The sequence below is a fragment of the Mya arenaria genome, chromosome 10 (genome assembly GCF_026914265.1).
Source record: "Mya arenaria isolate MELC-2E11 chromosome 10, ASM2691426v1".
NCBI classification, from domain to species: Eukaryota; Metazoa; Mollusca; class Bivalvia; order Myida; family Myidae; genus Mya; species Mya arenaria.
In genome coordinates, this window is record NC_069131.1 from 49,802,577 (window position 1) to 49,822,456 (window position 19,880).

General features: G+C 35.8%; 2 protein-coding genes across 4 annotated transcripts; both read left to right on the forward strand.

Moving 5' to 3' along the window:
• The first annotated feature begins 2,937 nt into the window (after window positions 1-2,937).
• LOC128205839 (antiviral innate immune response receptor RIG-I-like) lies at window positions 2,938-14,889 on the forward strand. Of its 3 annotated transcripts, XM_052907845.1 has the most exons (16): window positions 2,938-3,120; window positions 4,939-5,581; window positions 5,785-5,904; window positions 6,675-6,797; window positions 6,931-7,041; window positions 7,354-7,503; window positions 7,623-7,733; window positions 8,448-8,849; window positions 9,215-9,336; window positions 9,850-10,028; window positions 10,143-10,341; window positions 12,240-12,408; window positions 12,730-12,825; window positions 13,116-13,288; window positions 13,936-14,074; window positions 14,751-14,889. In XM_052907845.1, exons 2-16 carry the CDS (start codon window positions 5,443-5,445, stop codon window positions 14,849-14,851), a joined length of 2,334 nt encoding a protein of 777 aa, XP_052763805.1. In that variant the 5' UTR covers window positions 2,938-3,120; window positions 4,939-5,442; the 3' UTR covers window positions 14,852-14,889. The 3 variants fall into 3 exon arrangements, with proteins under 3 accessions (XP_052763805.1, XP_052763807.1, XP_052763806.1); XM_052907846.1 differs by lacking the exon at window positions 7,354-7,503 and having other exon boundaries at window positions 2,940-3,120; XM_052907847.1 differs by lacking the exons at window positions 7,354-7,503; window positions 7,623-7,733 and having other exon boundaries at window positions 2,939-3,120.
• On the forward strand, window positions 14,853-16,867 carry LOC128205840 (interferon-induced helicase C domain-containing protein 1-like). The gene is made up of 3 exons (XM_052907848.1): window positions 14,853-14,971; window positions 15,513-15,680; window positions 15,898-16,867. The coding sequence occupies exons 2-3, from the start codon at window positions 15,515-15,517 to the stop codon at window positions 16,536-16,538; spliced, it is 807 nt and encodes a 268-aa protein (XP_052763808.1). The 5' UTR covers window positions 14,853-14,971; window positions 15,513-15,514; the 3' UTR covers window positions 16,539-16,867.
• The last annotated feature ends 3,013 nt before the right edge of the window (window positions 16,868-19,880 follow it).

Genomic DNA, 19,880 nt, shown 5'->3' on the forward strand with positions numbered 1-19,880 from the left:
ATACAGGAGTTCTAAACTGTGCAACCGAGAGGCCAAGAAAAACCAGATACGGTAAAGTCTAGAAAGCTGTGCTCATTTGTCATATTTCGATATGTATGTTGAGCCTCATTCATGTGTCTGGATTCAATTTATGATTTACATTATTGATCTTACTAAATGTGCTTGTTCGCTCGTTTATGGCCCCCAATATTTCGCGAATTATCGTCCATCTTCCGCTCTTATGAATACAGTTTAGCCCCGCCAGGATGACCCCAATGTTTCCTGAAATATCGTCCATCTTCCTCTCTTATGAATACAGTCGAGCCCCGTTAGGATGGCCCAAATGTTTCGTGAATTATCGTCCATCTTCCTCTCTTATGAATACAGTCGAGCCTCGTTAGGATGGCCACAAGGTTTCGTGAATTATCGTCCATCATCCTCTCTTATGAATACAGTCAAGCCCCGTTAGGATGGCCCAAAGGTTTCGTTAATTATCGTCCATCTTCCTCTCTTAGGAATACAGTCGAACCTCGTTAGACCGAGCTCCAAGAGAAAGGCGATAAATACCTCGAGCTTCGGGAAATTCTAGCCTAGCAGAAAAGCTGACTTTTAGATAAACGAAATCGGACATTCAGTTCGAGTCAACGAGGACATCGAGCTGAACGAGTTAGAGCCAACGGGTTTCGATTGTAGACATGATTTTCTTCGTGCATTACGTCTGGTGGATTAATACGGGTTCCATGTGTTTGTTACTTAATAAAGATACGATTTCAAAGCGACTTTATGTATTTTGCGGCATGTCGCAAAAATGCATCAAGATGTTTGGTGGAACACATGTTTCTTAATCGATTTAAACGTTGTTGTTGTTTTTTCAAAGGGCATCTAAAACTGAACTAAACACATACACGATGGTCTTGCGATGCGCTTCATTAAGATGGTTTCGAACACATTACTCTCGGTCGATAAAACGATAAAAAATATTTTTCCCGCGCTGGATCCTAAGATAAGTACACAGAAATAATAACAATCCAAGCAGGTGCTTGCAAAGTATTTGTATAGTTTGTTATGTAACTTAGCTTTTTGTGAAACCAGGTTCTGGGGGCCATTTCAATAAACGATCTTAGTCGTACCATCAATAACCTTAAATGTGTATCAAAGTCAATAATTGCAAAACATGGATATTTTTTTGTTCATAAACCTTGTGTTCATTTTCATACAGGCTAAAATACAGTTCTTTCGAATGTGCATCAAAATAATGAAACTATGACACTATAATAATATGAATTTACGACTTGTTGAAATGGCCCCCATGATATTTACCTATTTGCATAAATGTATCCAACACCGATGACGTAAAGCATACATATCTATGTGCTCTATTCATGCTCATAATACACGATAAATGGTACCTTACCTCGTAACTTAGTACATGTATCTAACATGAAGTATTGTTCATACGTTTGTTCTAGGTTATATTCTCCATATTTAATATATGGAATGAACATTGACTCCGATACCTCTATGTCAATGTTTTCCAACTGAAAGTATTATTTCATCTAAACATTTCTAATTTAGGTACAAGCACCTTACTATATATTTCCTATCACACCGCACTGAAATGTATACTGACATACTGTATAACGATGGATGTTACGTCTAAACAATACAACGTACTGACATACAAGGCGACATACTGTATAACGGTCGGTTTAACGTCCCACTTATACAATGCACTGAGGTGAAAGGCGGCGTACTATATAACGGTCGGTTTAACGTCCCACTTATACAATGCACTGAGGTGAAAGGCGACTTGCTGTATAACGGTCTGTTTTACGTCCCATTTCTACAATGCACTGAGGTGAAAGGCGACATATTGTATAACGGTCGGTTTTACGTCCCATTTCTACAATGCACTGAGATGAAAGGCGACATACTGTATAACGGTCGGTTTTACGTCCTACTTTTACAATGCACTGAGGTGAAAGGCGACTACTGAAGTACGGTGGATTTTACGTCTAACCAATACAACGAATGGTGGATTTTACGTCCAAAAAATAAAACCCACTGACATGTAAGGCTCCATACTGTACAATGGTTCTTATGAAGGATACCGAGTTAATTTTGAACGAAATGAGCATAAGACACGGTATTTCTATCTTATGGCACTATTGTAGACCACAGTAAATCTTTAAGCACTCACCAATCATTTAATATTTTGCGCTTTCTGCTATTAAATACACTGTTATTGTTATAAGTAACTAATATTTTCAATAAATGCATTACTGTGTAAGTAGTTAAAGGTTTATCAGTCAAAATGTATGTTTGTTATACATGTGTATGTAACTATGTATTGATTGAATAAGAGTGTCGCTTTAATAATTTTGCATTCATATTGCGATGAACGCAAATATATTAAGAATACTGAACTTACAAAATACCAAGTGCGGTAATCTGTATGTGACATTGAAAGAATGTGCGATCCTTTATGAGGAAGTGCAATAGGAGTGTGAACAAACATATCTAAGATTACTGAAGGTGCCAGTGATTCGGCTCTGGTCTATGACTTTGTTGCGTAGGAATGCGGTCCATTAAATATAGATAATGGTCATCGAATTAGGTCTTGTTTCCCCCCATGCAGGCAGTTACGCGGTATCTTTTGAGAGTTGCGCCTATCGCCAAATCTCGGGGTGGATTCAAACTATTAATGTAAACCATAGGTTAATTTCAAACTCATGATAACTTGTTATATAATAGCGATCCGTTGTTGTTTTTTTGCACAATGATAAACATTAACTTAAGCATTATGCATTTGACAATATATATATATCACATTACCACATTTTGATTTAATATTAAATCGACCAGATTAGCGTAGGTGTCAGATACAAAATGAATGTGTGAAGTATACATGCACACTGCTCATCATTTGTAAAACCAATAAAGGCACGGAAGATCGAGTTACAAAGCGTCTTAAATATATTGATTGCGCCCGATCAATTGGTATACTTCAGTTGGAATTTTAGGACATGGATATAATATTTTAAACTACATGAATCACATGAAACTGTCCTGAAAGGCGATAAGTTAAAGATGTTTGTTTAGACTGAATGGTCTTTCTATTTATAACTTCCGGAATGACAGGTAGGACGTTCATATTTGTTTTCGATAACAAACACATTCTTATGACAGGAAATTCTGTATCTTATTTTACTTCTATCAATTTACTAGAACATAAAATAAAATAAACATCCATGTTAACAATATATCACATGTACATCTGTGTTAAATCTGCATAATTAGTATGATAATCAAGGTTGAATTCGTCACATAAAGCATACAGTTTGTTTACAAACAACTCTAGCAGATGACAATTTTGAAACGGAAATAAACTATATTCATATAAAGATGTACAATTTGTCATATTGTAAATACAGCAACGGTACTTTATACTATCTGTTTTTGTGTTTTATCTCACAAATGTTTACAAATGTCATTGAGCTTTAACTCACGATCTTCTATTTCAAACTGAGAGAAAATCAATGTATAAATTAAGGGGACAATGTGTGTATGGTACATATATCATCTTACATGTACATTCACGAATGAAGGGAGCATAATGAAAGGGGTTTCATATAAGACTTTTTGGCTTTCTTCTCATTCATTTACTTGTATATGCATTACAAAAAATCTTTTTAAACCAAATGTATCATGAATTAAGGTCATACGTTGGTACTTTGTAACAATGCAATAGTTTCCTCATGTATCCTAGGAGGGAGGTCGTATTCAAGAGCAAGTTCGTACCTTTGAACGAGTTCGTACTCTTTCAAACTGAAAGAAACTCAATGTATGAATTAAGCGGACAATTTGTGGAAGGTTCATGTATCATCTTACTTGTATAAATGGAGCATAAGTTAAGGGGTTCCAAATAGGACTATGGCTTTCTCCTCATTCCTTTACTTGTATGCAGTATGTATTACAAAAACACACTATTTAATCCAAATGTATCATGAATTGTGGTCATATTGTGGTACTTTATAACAATGGGTTAGTTTCTTCATGCATCCTAGGAGCGAGTTCGTACTCAAGAGCGAGTTCGTACTCAAGAGCACGTTTGTACCTTAGAGCAAGTTCGTACTCAAGAGCACGTTCGTACCTTAGGGCAAGTTCGTACTCAAGAGCACGTTCGTACCTTAGAGCAAGTTCGTACTCAAGAGCAAGTTCGTAGCTTAGAGCGAGTTCGTACCTAGGAGAGACATTTAAATGTTCAGTTATACATTTAAAACTTTCTCTTATGTACGAAAATTATCATTTTGTTTTTGGTGGCACTTTCCCTGCTTTTACATGCTCTAATGATTTTATTGGTGGTATTTGCTTTTAATCTGAATTTAAAAAAATGAATTTACAGAACATCAACTAACTGGGAAAAAAACGGAACGACTTCTTTTAAACATTAAAAACTTATAATTGATTGCCAAACACTACAGTCACTCAAACGTTTCGTATACTGCAGTCAAGTCGGGCATTGCATGAACATTATTCTTTTAAATCAAAATCACTATAACCTAACAAATCAGAGGGGGGATGCTTAAATGTCGAAATTGTTGTAAAAATATTTCCAATCTATCAATCTCTTCTTTTCAATAATTGCTTGAAATCCTATTGCGAACACACTAGTTCTAGATAACTGATTCATTATTTTGATGAGATTTGTAATATTTGACTGCTCGAATGAGCTCAGTATGATTTCCTTTTATTCAAATTGTTTGTAAATGCTCTTAAGAACCTTGTACGTGTCGATTTACTTTAAGTGTAACAAACTCTTTCAAGAATCTTTATTTAAAGTCGGGTATGTGTTTCAAATGCAAAGCAATATTTAGATTGTTTTATGTGATTCTTCACTAATTTTGGGGACTGTAGTAAAATGAGAATGTTATTTCTTATTAGCTTCTTTTATTTCAGGCCAATGCTATAAACACTAAATATGGAAGAGCTATCTCAAGAAGAGAAGAATTTCCATAGAATACAACTCCTTACGGAGACATGTTTGTTAAGGGCTCTAAGGCAACTTTTAAGACAAGGTCCCTGTATAGTAAAGTCAGATGGTACGTCATACCTGCTCCCGTTCAGTGAGTTAATTGCTGATAAAGATGTAAGAAGATGCTTGGATGAATACTTCAATCATCGACGCGGATCACCTCCAGGGCAAGGTCACACATTTGACCTCCCACATGAGAATATAATTACCAACATTGATGGTTTGAATCTTGAACATGTCCTTTTTATGGTCTGCCTATACATCAGAAAAGACGCAGAACCAAAGGATATTTTGAAAAGATGTACAGAAGTTTACAATGATTTGAATCAGAAACAACTGAGGTTGAGCAACGCAGACTTTGATGCGATGTTTGTGAGTTTGAAGTATTTATCCTTGGATATTTGGAGGACCAAGAATTGAAACAAAACATGAATGACTTGATACTCGGGTGTAAAAAGCAAAGCATAAACACTGATCTACCTTTTGCTAATATTTTCGAGAACAAGTTGAACATCGATGAAATTAACACAATTGTTGGCAAATACTGTACCACACTCGATAAAATAGGTAAGTCATCCAATTACTATCTTAAATGTTTTTTAATCATTATATCTGCTTTGCATTTAGACAATCATTACAAGAAATTGTGATCAAATAAGTTGAAAAAAGTCGAAAAAAATACTTACAAAAGAACACCCATGAAAACGTCTTCCATTTCACTCTTCATTTATTCGTTATTTATAAGCCTAAGTATATTATTTATTGTTCAGGGATTTCAAAAACTTTGTCTACTGACTCCGGTGTGGGTATCGAGATACAATCAGGACCAGATGCATACAGCATTGACATGCCAAATCCACATAATGAAGATCCAAAGAAGAAAAATGAGGGTAAAACAATTGTTCATATACTTCGCTTTTTCATAATGGCTATATATTTTGTTGAAAGGATTCCCTCACAAAGTTCGGTAACAACATCTTCAAAACATGATTATATTTTATTTATTTATCGGAATAAACATCAAGCAGAAATTAAGATCTTGAAAATAATTAAATAAATTCGAGATAAAATCCATCGATTTATATAGCTGATTGAAGCATGTTTGTTTATTTTCAAATAATCATAAATGCGATATATCTCCATTGATTTGATAATGCCATTTGAGCATTATTACAAGTGGCTTGTACATTTTTACACGAATTGAAAATGTCCGAGCCTATTTAACGTATGTCTGTCGCTGCATAAACGATAAAGGTATTTTGTTTTACCTTTACCTTTATGTTTCAACTAGCCTGTGTTTTCTCCAAGTGTTGTTACTTCCAGCATGCCTTGACAATTATCTTAAGACATTTGTTGACTTGTGTTAACCTAATTAATGACGACAAAACAAAAGAGAACATATCTTACACAATTACTGCATTTTATTGGTGGATGCTTGATGAGTATATAATACTTAAGTAGCAAAACATACTTAACATTAATTACTAGCTCGATAGCCTAAATGCAGGAATACTCCTATTGAATGTTAGGCTACAAATTACCTCCCCTCTGTATGTTGTATATAAATGCACACCGTTCATTCGATTATATTTTTTTCAGAACGAAATGCGAATGGCAAAAACAATACCACCATTATACGTTTTAGTATAATTTATTGCAGGTGAAAGTATTCTTACTAGCCACATTTCTTGTGAATCAGGCTTCTCGGAAGACATCCCTGAACAAGAACCTGAAGTTGCTATAATCGGTGTCACGACGATAAACGGAGAGAACGAACCGACAGGTTTGGTGGATTTTCTAATCATTCTTGTACATTACTCTATCAAACGTTAGTTTAATTGAATAAATGTGTACATTTCTCTTAGTAAAACAAACTTTGCAAATTGGTACGACTAATTGTTGCCATAATATTAAAGCAAAGAAAAGGCGGATCGATATCACACATGACAAGCTACCTGTGCCCAACCTAAGCCCCGAAAGTTCCACTGTCGTTGACGAAGAGATCATCACATTAACAGCTGCCACAGGTAGGCAAATAGTGTACTTACTTAAAGTAAGGTTTTTATATAAAACAATCATCAAAAGTGATACGCCAAATTTAAAAAGGACCATATATGTTGCAGAACTTATTCAAATAAGTCATATAAGGCATTTTGCTATGTTGCGAAATCTTAGATCATACAGTCGATTCTACCAATTCACAAATTCTGCAAGTTTCTCTTGATCATTTGTACGATAATGCCATCCATTTTGCACATGGTTATATTTAGATAAAGTATGAGAAAACACTAAGTAAGTAATAACTATTGCGTTCATTTTTTTTGCATTTGTCTACCAAGACAACGAACGTGGTGATATTGAGCAGAACACATCTCTTTTTGACACAAATCACAAAGCGAATGTTTTTGATGAATGTTCAGGACACGATAAGCACACAAACAAGTCACCATTATTAGCGCAATTAAAAGGTGCATCTGGGCCTTTGCAAGGTAACAACATAACAAAACAGAATTCCACTTAACTAAATGAATATAACATCGTCGTTTTGCTAACAAAAACCTATTCTACTTATACACAGAAATACATAAAAATCGCCTTAATATTTAAGCAAAGAAAAGACGGATCGATGACATCATTGACAAACTGCCTGTGTCCAACGTAAGCCCTGGTATGTCCCATAGCGTGGACGAAGAGATCCTCGCACTATCCACTACCTCAGGTAGGCTTATAGTGTGCATACATTAAAGTAAGCCTATAATATCATATTGTTGTTTTTTAAAGTGATACGCCAAACTTATAAAGGATCTTATATGTTAATGAGGACAAATATTGAATTTGAACGTATTGCAATAAGGTATATTGCTATATTGCGAAGAATTTGTCCATACAATCGAATCCACCTATTGACATAGTGTGCAAGTTTCTATAAATCATTTTTACCACTAGGCCATCACGTTTGTACAAATTCTTATACAGGTAGAGTATAAGTATGAGTATGTACCTCTGAATTGTATTCATTCGTCTGCAGATAGAGTTTGGTCCTCAAATTAATGCAAATTTCGATAAGATTAATCTTTTGCGTTTTTACTCTATTCAGGATTGTTGGGGATATGAGTAAGGTTGTGCAAGCAAACTGGGTTAAACCCCCAGTAATTTTATTTTACTGACCGTTCCAAGACGGTACCCAACAATTCTTGATAAACACATATAGTTTTATATAGTATATTTGCACTGTGTTGTTTGTGGATTTTGCGCTGTTGTTCCGTGTTTCATGTTCTTAAAAGAAATCCCATACGAACAGTCCGACAATTTGCTGCTTGCAATAATAAAATAATGTCCTGAACTATTTATGTATCTTAAATTCGATTTAAGGCATAACAAACAGTACTGTTTTTATGAAATGGTTCATATATTTTCTTTTATTTTCTTTCAGGTCTTATGTCTTCACTGCTCATATTTCACTGCCCAGCCGATGAAGCCCTTGCACGTTCTATAGCTGCCGGACTTGAAGATTCATTTGGATTTGTTCCCACTGTGATGGCATTAACGACAATGCAATTGTATGGTGTACATAGCTTTCGGAATTTAAAGGATACGTTTACTATACTTGGACGTGGTGTGCTTATCGTCACGAATGATACCAGTGAAGAGTTTCAGGATTATGCCAGGAGATTTGTAAAGGAACTGCCTCCAGATTTGTCCGAGACGATAGCATTGGTCCTTCAAACAGTTACCAAAAGGGATTTTGGAATAGAGGAATCGTTTACAGGGAAGTTACTTGAATTCAAACACAAAAATGATGTCAACATTCCTAAAATTTCCCTTGCACTAAACGGTATGGTATTTTCATACTCCTAATCTTAATTATTGAAAACAACGAACGGACAGTTCTGTCAACAAGCAATTCACGTTAAACGATGCTTCTGGAAAACGAATGTCTTTATTTTTGTTGTTCAATCCGCTTCAACATTCCCAAAGTTTGACACGTTGTAACGCATGGCATGATATTTATCACCACGGTAGACTACGTCTAACTAAAGTTTGATTAACACTGAATTTACTACTACGTATTTGACGTTAAGACGTTGTCATATAAGAAAAAAATCTTCTGATTTTACTGATTAAATTATTATTATTTTCGAAAAAGATGCGATATCAGTACTGATTTTACTGATTAAATTATTATTATTTTCGAAAAAGATGCGATATCAGTACGCGGATACCAGAAAGAGCTTGCCGAAAAAGCATGTGATGGACACAATGTTATAATCATGGCGCCGACCAACGCAGGCAAAACACAGGTAGCCTGCAAAATTGTTGAGGTAATGAATAATGACGAAGAGAAAGGTTTAATAGTATATTTAAAACTTATATGTATAATAGTACATACTAGCGGAAATGTAACTGTTCATGATAAGAAATTGCATTAGACGATCCGGGGGCGCTCGGTAAATAAATAATATTTACCCGAAAATTAACCATACCAATATTGCTAGGATACAGAGGAGTACCTCAACATAGATGGCCACTTTCCGCATTAACGTTTCAATACAAGATGCTTTCTTCAGTTATCACATAATTGATTGGTTTTCTGTTATACGAGGGACCTTTTAACGCTTGTATATATTCAATCGACAACGTTTCTATCAAATTTAATTTTTTAGCAATATTAAGAGCTTGAACAAAGATTTTAGATTATTAATCCTTTCTTCTTTAATTTCAATATATAGAAATGAATTACGTGATGGGCGGCATCATGTTTTGTCGTATAAGACGTTAAAATATTCATAATTGAATGTTCCTTAAACTTTCTGCTAATCAGTATTACATTTCAGATGCACTTCCAGAATTTCAACACTAGAACGCCGAGAGTCCTGTTTCTGGTTGAAAATGAGGCCTTAGCTTTGCAGCAGGGTCAGGTCTGTGAAAAACTGTTGCGTTGGAAACGAACAAAAGTATTTACTGGAAACACACAGCGCTCGAAGAGTCAATATATATGGGATTATTTAGATAAGTATGTCCAACGTTGCCATTATTTTCTGATTCAAGAAGAATCATAGTGAATTATTATGGACATTGTCATTTATGTTAAACTCTTTTAAAACTTGACATTATGAGTTTTTTGTAGGCTGGACATATTCGTTGTCACAGCACAGATTCTGGTCAACGCTTTAAAACCTGGTAAAATAGAAAGTTTGAAAGAGTTCAGCCTGATAGTATTTGATGAGTGCCACCATTCAAAGAAACAACACATGTACAATGAAATCATGAGCAAATATCTGGACTTGAAAATAAAATGCGATCTCAGCGGGTCGGATCTTCCACAGGTGATATTTTCTTTACATTCGTCTCTTGTTAATACTTGTGATGTTTGTCACTTTTAATATTAAAATCACAAGATTCTTCTTAAAAGTCTGTGCAAAACATAAAATCAATGATGTTATCACGCGCTACATTTTATTTTGAGACAAACCTAGAACGAAAATATAAATCTTTCGAAAGACCTTTATCCGGCCGAAAAATGCCCAAAACATTGGAATACATTTTGTTTGCTTATGACGTCAATTTCACGTGGTATGTCATGGTGCTAATGTCCGTAAAACCCAAATATTTATTTTGAATAGTCAAACAGCAGCTTTCTTTGTTTAGCTGTGCTCCCTGTTAGTATTGCATTTCCTTAATTACTTATTTCAGTTTCATTACGAAATTAATATATGCCGAAGGAAATAACTGTCAACTATATCTGTGTATAAAGCAGATGGCATTCTTTCCAAATCCGCCCCTGCTACGACAAGGGCTAATCTTGAAGCAAAGACCCATTTAAGGATTCCTTGTTCGGTCGAATAGCTCACTGCCACCAATATTTCGTTAGATAATCCACTAACCTTTTATCTAGAGAGCTTCACAAACATGAAGCAATGAACATATTCGTATTTTCCTCTATTACCATTTATTCATTAATAGTTAAAAGACCCAAAACATATTCACGAATCAACATGTCTTAAACTAAATATCATTATCATGACAATCCCCAACAACTTAGATGTATAGCAACCATTCTTCTCTTCCCTAACGTTCCCCTTCTATACACCAATGCAAGATGGCAGTACTGTATAACTGCGTGTCGGCAGTGTTATTAAACTGATCTCCGCCGGCAATGCCCTCTGTCGGCAGTATTATGTATTTGCTGTACCTACAAGTTTCTTAGCTACCTCTGTCGGCAGAATTACATAACCAATTTCTGTCGGCTGTGCCCACTGCCGGCAGTATTACATAACTGCCGTGCAACCAGAGCAACCAGCTGGCTTATCCTGAATCATTAAATTCAAATATGAAAAATATTTAACAATTGTAAAAGAGGACTCAGAACAGGTGCTTTTAGCCTTAGCAACTCCTAAAATTGCAACAGTATAGAGCATAAATATTAGTTAGTATCATCTAGATATCCACCACATTACCTGTTTGAATCATAATCAAAGAGTAATTGTTAGCAATATGCTGGTGCAAATTCAGTCGTTTTAGTCGTATAAGAAATAAAATTAGAAGTATGGTCTTAATCTAAAGGGAACATGCTTTACATACTTGCCATACATATTATTTGAATTCCGTTTAGTGTAAAGTAAATGTTAGAGTTGTTAACATTTGATTTGTCTTGGTTTTCAAGTAGCTTCATGCATATATTTCATCTAAATAAACCCATACGTTGTAGTTTAAAGAACCAATGCTACCATGAATGTAGGCAGTTATTTAATAAACACCCTGGCATAACACTGATTCTGTGCACTCTTCGCTCGAGTTAACAAGATCACTGCAATCGCTTCATCCCCTCCAGGAAGAGAACAATCATCTTGTTTCACTACCCGGTTTATTCAAAGCATATCAGGAATGCTTCAATATTTGACCTTTTTTTCTGATGCCCGTTTCAATTAAGATTTAGTCGATTTGAGTCGGTTATTGAAAAGATCTTAGTATCGTTAATTTGCTACATATTTGTGTGAATTAAACTGTAGTAAGTATTACTAAAATATCAGCAATCAAAGTTTTGATATTATTAAACAATGGAAGTGTTTCCTTATATATATATATTTAAGATTGTTGAAGTTATTTTTTGGAGCCTTAAGGAAGCAGGCCCCGTATGAGCATTCAACGGGCTGGTTCCGTTTTTATTTTCTTTGTATATTGCAGGAAAGGTTATGTTTATTTTAGAAATGTGTGTATGTTTTAGATCGTTGGTTTGACCGCTTCCCTTGGTGTAGGAGGAAAGACATTAGCAGTCTACGGACTGAAATACATGAAACAAATAGTTGCTAATATGGATGCCAAGTTTTTGTGTACAGTTCGAAGTGAAGCGTCAAAGACAGAGCTGAAGAGATATGTCAGCGCCCCCAAAGAAGGTAGAGTATAACAGACGACAGACTATAATCAGCCTCTCCCTAAACCTTCAAATATGCTTTCATTAAACATCATTGAAATCCTTGATATAAGTAGGCGTTTAAAATTCACATTGCATGGAATACAGTAAAAAAGCCCCTAGAGAAATTTTGGGAAAGTGTGTTAAAATCTATTCATAATTTGGTATCATAGGTCAAGAATTCGAATGTTTTACAAAGGTCGATTTTTCATAATCATATTGAAAACCTGTTTGCATAACAAACATAAAGATCAAAACATATTAATGTTTGTGTTAAAAAGCCCTTTTTACGATATATTTTTAGCGCTTATCGGAGTGAAAAGCCGAGCCAATGATGTTTTTAAGAAAGCTCTGGAAGATATTGCACAGAATATCAGCGAATACATCAACACAGATCAAAGTAAAGTAACGTACTGTATATAAATTCACCATGTTCATTTGTTATTAAAAGTGAATAAACATGGTTTCATTGGCTAAACGATTATGAATAATCAAAACAAAACAAGGCGCATCTACATCATGTGGATGAATATTTATTTTTTATAACATTAATTTTAGGTAAACTGAATTTGAAAACGGTGACGGGTATAGACAACGTTTAAGTTTGGTCGACTTATGTGTGATGTTTTACTATGTATGAAGTAATTAAATAATAATCATTTAATTGTGCATCATATTTTCCTTTTCAAGCTGTCATGGGAGCCTCTATTGAAGACAAAGAGCGATTACAAGACTGCAATATCCCACTGACCTTTGGAACAGACGCATACCAGCAGTGGAGTTCTGAATTTGCACAAACAATTGCAAAGATTGATTCCGATGACATAAGACGAGTTCTTGAGCCATGTTCGAAATATCTTGAGGTAATTCTTTAATTTAGGTTACAACAAACTGATTTTGTTTAGCATCATTTGGCTGGCAGTGTTTATGTTAGTTCTATTAATGTCAATCGTGAAGTATAAATCTGTGACATCTGACCAACGTCGATAGCTGACGAGCTCACGATAACTCCCACTTTGTGCGACTTCATATTCAAGAACTCCTCTTTTCGGTCATACAAATATTTGCATTTCTCCTGTATCATTACACGTTTAGACAACGTTTAGCAACCTTTAATATGTGCAGATTAATCGACTCGCTAAAGTGTTAAATACTATAATTATTATTAATTATCAACAAAACAAGTAAATTATTATAAATGAGTATTTTTTTAAAACACTTTGAAAACATAAGGGACACGCCAAGCTGCCAAAATACAACGAATACTCTGTTTATAGACAACTTACAGACTCTAAACAAGGAACTCATAACGTCATTAAACAAAACAACAACAAAAAGGCTACAAAGTCTACGCATGATTCAAATTTACTATATTGATAAGTATTGGTGTAACCATATTGGAACGATCCTCAAAACAGGATTTCATTGGAGATTGAGTTTTTACCTCTAACGATATGAATTGCGCGATCCCCGACAGTTACTTTTGAACTGGACGTTGTTCTCTTTTTAGGTATATAACAAAGCTCTGCTAGTTTACAACGATGCACGACTAACCGAAGCAATGGCGATTCTTTCAGAGTTTATAGACGACGTTAGAGAGGTAGAGACTGACCATTCAGCGGACAGTTTCCTTCTTGGAACCTACAATGGCGAGTATACCTTTGCTAAATATCGCGACAGGAACCATACACTATGGAATAAGGGATAAAGCTTTTTATAAAATAGGACATACACATGATCACGTATTGTTATAAGACATGCATGAGAAGTTTCGTTGTTGATGTTAATATTCTCTTTTAAATTAATCGTACATCACAAATACTCAACATAGTTTGCAACGCAAAATTGTTGGAAAACATAGTTGCTGTTCTCGTATAGTTTGTACAATATGCGGCTATTGCGATCAACTTCTCACAATACAATGGCAATTCAAGAAACAAGTTCACTAGTCAAACCCTGTTTAGAGGAAAACGATAAAGGTCCGATACACCCTGAGAGAGTCAAACAATATTACAAAACGATACAGACAGACTTCAAATTCATCCAAGTCTGTATAAAAAAGTTGGGGATACCGCCTTGGAACTGTCAATGAAATATAACATCACTGGATTTTTTACTAGTTTATGGGAACCCAACCTCTTACTTGCCTTAACACTTGTGAAATTATGACCTCGAGTTTGTGTATGATTTGTGAAGTAGGGACCGGCAATGGTGCACGAGCGCTTGTTTTTTGTTTGTTTCGAGTTATCGTCAGCATATTTTATATGAAAATAGTAGTAATATAGGTCGGGACATACCCACGAATATTCAATCAAATATTTCCAGATTTGCTACAAAGGACGTCTGGTTTTGAAGATAGAAACCCTAAGCTGATGAAGAAATCCTGGAAGAAAACCTTCTACCGTTTACAGAGTCTCGGGGAATAATATTTGTGAAAACAAGAGAGTTAGCTGCTGCGCTTTTTGACTGGATAAATAACACAAAACCAATCAGTACCTTGAATGCTGCGCAGTTTGTTGGTCAAGGAACTGAGTCTTCAGATGGTGGTCATTGAACTGTGAAGTATTAAAGCCAATTGTGTACCAAAAGTAAATTTCTTGTATCGAAACAACACGTCAGTACTTTCTTAATTTTCCAATTCTTTGACTCATTGTATTCATATTGAGCCGTTAGTTTAAGAAGCAATACTTCACCCCAAATTTACATTTCTATTGAGAAAACACATGCCACCAATTGATGTTTTCACTATTTAATAATTAATTGTTCTGTGCTGTGAACTATTCAACAAGATATTTCATCTCATTGAAATTAACGTTAAGTAAAGAAGGCGGGTGAGGATGGTCTTGTAGTAAAGATATGCATTATACTCCCTATTTATAGCGTTACATATTCATTGAGTCTTTGATCTAGTATACTGTACGTAAACATTGTAATTTGTATCATATGTGTTCATTGTCTATGTTTGAATATGTGTTAAGTATGTAGTATGTCCCTCTAGGGTTGAATTAAAGAGAATAATAATAACTTAAACCGTTACAGATATCTGCTGCTATATTTCGGAAATAATATTTTGTCATTGTTTTCAAGGTATGACAAAGGTTAAACAAAAGAATGTTTTGGGGTTCTTCAAAAAGGGTGTACATCGGGTTGTAATTGCGACCTCTGTTGCAGAAGAGGGATTAGACATCACTCAATGCAACCTTGTCATAAGATACTTGCATGTAACAAACGAAATTGTTCGTTTGCAATCTAGAGGTAATTTGTGTATTTTTTAATCGTTGACAAAAACAACGTAAAAGCTAGCTATAGAAGAAAATTGTGTTTATTCTGTTAAACAAAAACAAAAAAGATAAAAGGAAATAAGATGAAATATAAAATATTGTAAAACACAAACAGTAAGTAGTTTGAGAAAAATATTTACCAATACTTCGATATTATCTTTGTTATCGCAACAATTGCTTTTTTATTTTAGGCAGAGCAAGGGCCGAAAATAGTAAATACTTTGTTATTGCCGAGAAAGGAAGTCCTACCCTAGATAAAGAACAAAAAAACAAACGCTGTGAAGAAATAATGAATGAAATTGTCCCAGAATTGCAAGAGTATTTGGAGAAGCCTGAAAACAATTGGGAAAAAGAAATGCTTGAAATGCAAAAAGTCATAAAGGACAAGGAAGACCAAATGCAACGCGAAAGAACAGATAATATGAGCGATGATGCTTGTGAATTTCAGTGTATGAAATGCAGTTCATTAATTTGTTTATCTGAAGATATACGCACAATCGAAGGTAGACATCACATTGTCATCAATATTGAGGTAAATGGGCGATTAAAACTGAAGAGGGGAAAACCTAAATTTTTTGGACCGGACGAACCTCAGGTTGGCGGAAAAATATTTTGTATGAAAAGCGACTGCCAAAACGAACTAGGAACACTTTGCACGTACAAAGATATTGTGTTTCCTTTGATCAGATTGAAATTGGTTCGAGTGGTGAACAAAAATGGAGACGGAAATAAGTACAAGCAATGGAAACAACTCACTTGTCGCATCCAGGAGCTGTCGGATGACAAGTTCTGCTCACTTGTCGAGGAAAGAAAAATGAACTTATTGTTGTAAGGATATGAATTTATACTAGAAGTCGTGCCATTAATGTCAGTATGACTATAAGCGAGAACCTTCAACGACCGTGCAAATGTGGTAAAATGTTTGATTTGGCGGGATTCAAGCGTCGTTCAACACGAGTGTTTCAGTTCAAATTACATATTTGGTAGTCTTTTGGTAACCGCTATTGTTTGAAATTATTGCTACCGTTTTCATACTTGAATGGATTATTTTATATTTTGTACGCTGCTAAAAAATATTGGCTGTGCATTATACAAATGTATAAAACATACTGATTCAGAACATTGTTAAACATTGATTTATTTCATTCACTTATATCCAAATAAAAATAAAAATAAAAGTTAATTGGGTACTATTGCTATCTTACTGAATTGAAAAAGTGCATATATACGTATTATGGGATACACGTATCGACGATCGTATCATTCGATCACATTTTTAAACTGATCTTTCCTCGAACAACTATTTTTTTTAAAACACTTTGTTTCGTTTGTCACATATAACACAGGTAGATTGTATTTGAAAATAACACTTTCAATTTAATAAGTTATATTAGGGCAATCTTCATCTTGAAGTCTTTGTTTTACTTTGTTTTTATTAAAACAACAACTCATATATGCAATACCAGACGAGCAGTTTATTGAGTGATGACGTGCAGCCGACAAAGAATACACATGACTTTTCAAGATATGTAAACACAAATACTCTTTACCAAAGAAGGAAGCACTGGGTACAGAAGTTCTTAACTGTGCAACGGAGCGGCCAGGAAAAACCAGAGACGGTTAACATTGGATACCTGTGCTCATTTGTCATATTTCGATATGTATGTTGAGCCTCATTCATGTGTCTGGATTCAATTTATGATTCACAGTATTGATCTTACTAAATGTGCTTGTTCGCTCGTTTATGGCCCCCAATGTTTCGTGAATTATCGTCCATCTTCCTCTCTTATGAATACAGTCGAGCCTCGTTAGGATGACCCTAATGTTTCGTGAATTATCGTCCATCTTCCTCTCTTATGAATACAGTCGAGCCTCGTTAGGATGACCCTAATGTTTCGTAAATTATCCTCCATCTTCCTCTCTTATGAATACAGTCGAGCCTCGTTAGGATGACCCTAATGTTTCGTGAATCATCGTCCATCTTCCTCTCTTATGAATACAGTCGAGCCACGTTAAGATAGCCCCAATGTTTCGTGAATTCTCGTCCATCTTCCTCTCTTATGAATACAGTCGAGCCTCGTTAGGATGACCCTAATGTTTCGTGAATTATCGTCCATCTTCCTCTCTTATGAATACAGTCGAGCCCCGTTAGGATGGCCCTAATGTTTCGTGAATTATCGTCCACCTTCCTGTCTAATGAAACAGTCGAGCCCCGTTAGAATGACCCCAATGTTTCGTGAATTATCGTCCATCTTCCTCTCTTATGAATACAGTCGAACCTTGTTAGGATGACCCTAATGTTTCGTGAATAATCGTCCATCTTCCTCTCTTATGAATACAGTCGAGCCACGTTAGGATGACCCTAATGTTTCGTGAATTATCGTCCATCTTCCTCTCTTATGAATACAGTCGAGCCCCGTTAGGATGACCCTAATGTTTCGTCAATTATCGTCCATCTTCCTCTCTTATGAATACAGTCCAGCCTCGTTATGATAGCCCTAATGTTTCGTAAATTATCGTCCATCTTCCTCTCTTATCAATACAGTCGAGCCCCGTTAGGATAACCCCAATGTTTCGTAAATTATCGCCCATCTTCCTCTCTTATGAATACAGTCCAGCCCCGTTAGGATGACCCCAATGATTCGTAAATTATCGTCCATCTTCCTCTCATATTAATACAGTCGAGCCCCGTTAGGATGACCCTAATGTTTCGTAAATAATCGTCCATCTTCCTCTCTTATGAATACAGTCGAGCCCCGTTAGGATGGCCCCAATGTTTCGTAAATTATCGTCCATCTTCCTCACTTATGTTACAGTCGAGCCTCGTTAGGATGAACCTAATGTTTCGTAAATTATCGTCCATCTTTCTCTCTTATGAATACAGTCGAGCCCCGTTAGGATGACCCTAATGTTTCGTGAATTATCGTCCATCTTCCTCTCATATTAATACAGTCGAGCCCCGTTAGGATGGCCCTAATGTTTCGTAAAGTATCGTCCATCTTCCTCTCTCATGAATACAGTCGAGCCCCGTTAGGATGACCCTAATGTTTCGCGAATTATCGTCCATTTTCCTCTCTCATGAATACAGTCGAGCCCCGTTAGGATGACCCTAATGTTTCGTTAATTATCGTCCATCTTCCTCTCTTATGAATACAGTCGAGCCTCGTTAGGATGACCCCAATGATTCGTAAATTATCGTCCATCTTCCTCTCATATTGATACAGTCGAGCCTCGTTAGGATAGCCCTAATGTTTCGTGAATTATCGTCCATCTTCCTCTCTTTTGAATACAGTCGAGCCCCGTTAGGATAGCCCTAATGTTTCGTAAATTATCGTCCATCTTCCTCTCTTATGAATACAGTCGAGCCTCGTTAGGATGACCCTAATGTTTCGTGAATTATCGTCCATCTTTCTCTCTTTTGAATACAGTCGAGCCCCGTTAGGGTAGCCCTAATGTTTCGTAAATTATCGTCCATCTCCCTCACTTATGAATACAGTCGAGCCTCGTTAGGATGACCCTAATGTTTCGTAAATTATCGTCCATCTTCCTCTCTCATGAATACACTCGAGCCCCGTTAGGATAGCCCTAATGTTTCGTAAATTATCGTCCATCCTCCTCTCTTGTGAATACAGTCGAGCCCCGTTAGGATAGCCCTAATGTTTCGTAAATTATCGTCCATCTTCCTCTCTTATGAATACAGTCGAACCTCGTTAGGATGACCCTAATGTTTCGTAAATTATCGTCCATCTTCCTCTCTCATGAATACACTCGAGCCCCGTTAGGATAGCCCTAATGTTTCGTAAATTATCGTCCATCTTCCTCTCTTATGAATACAGTCGAGCCTCGTTAGGATGGCCCTAATGTTTCGTGAATTATCGTCCATCTTCCTCTCTTATGAATACAGTCGAGCCCCGTTAGGATAGCCCTAATGTTTCGTAAATTATCGTCCGTCTTCCTCTCTTATGAATACAGTCGAGCCTCGTTTGGATAGCCGTAATGTTTCGTAAATTATCGTCCATCTTCCTCTCTTGTGAATACAGTCGAGCCCCGTTAGGATAGCCCTAATGTTTCGTAAATTATCGTCCATCTTCCTCTCTTATGAATACAGTCGAACCTCGTTAGGATGACCCTAATGTTTCGTAAATTACCGTCCATCTTCATCTCATATTAATAC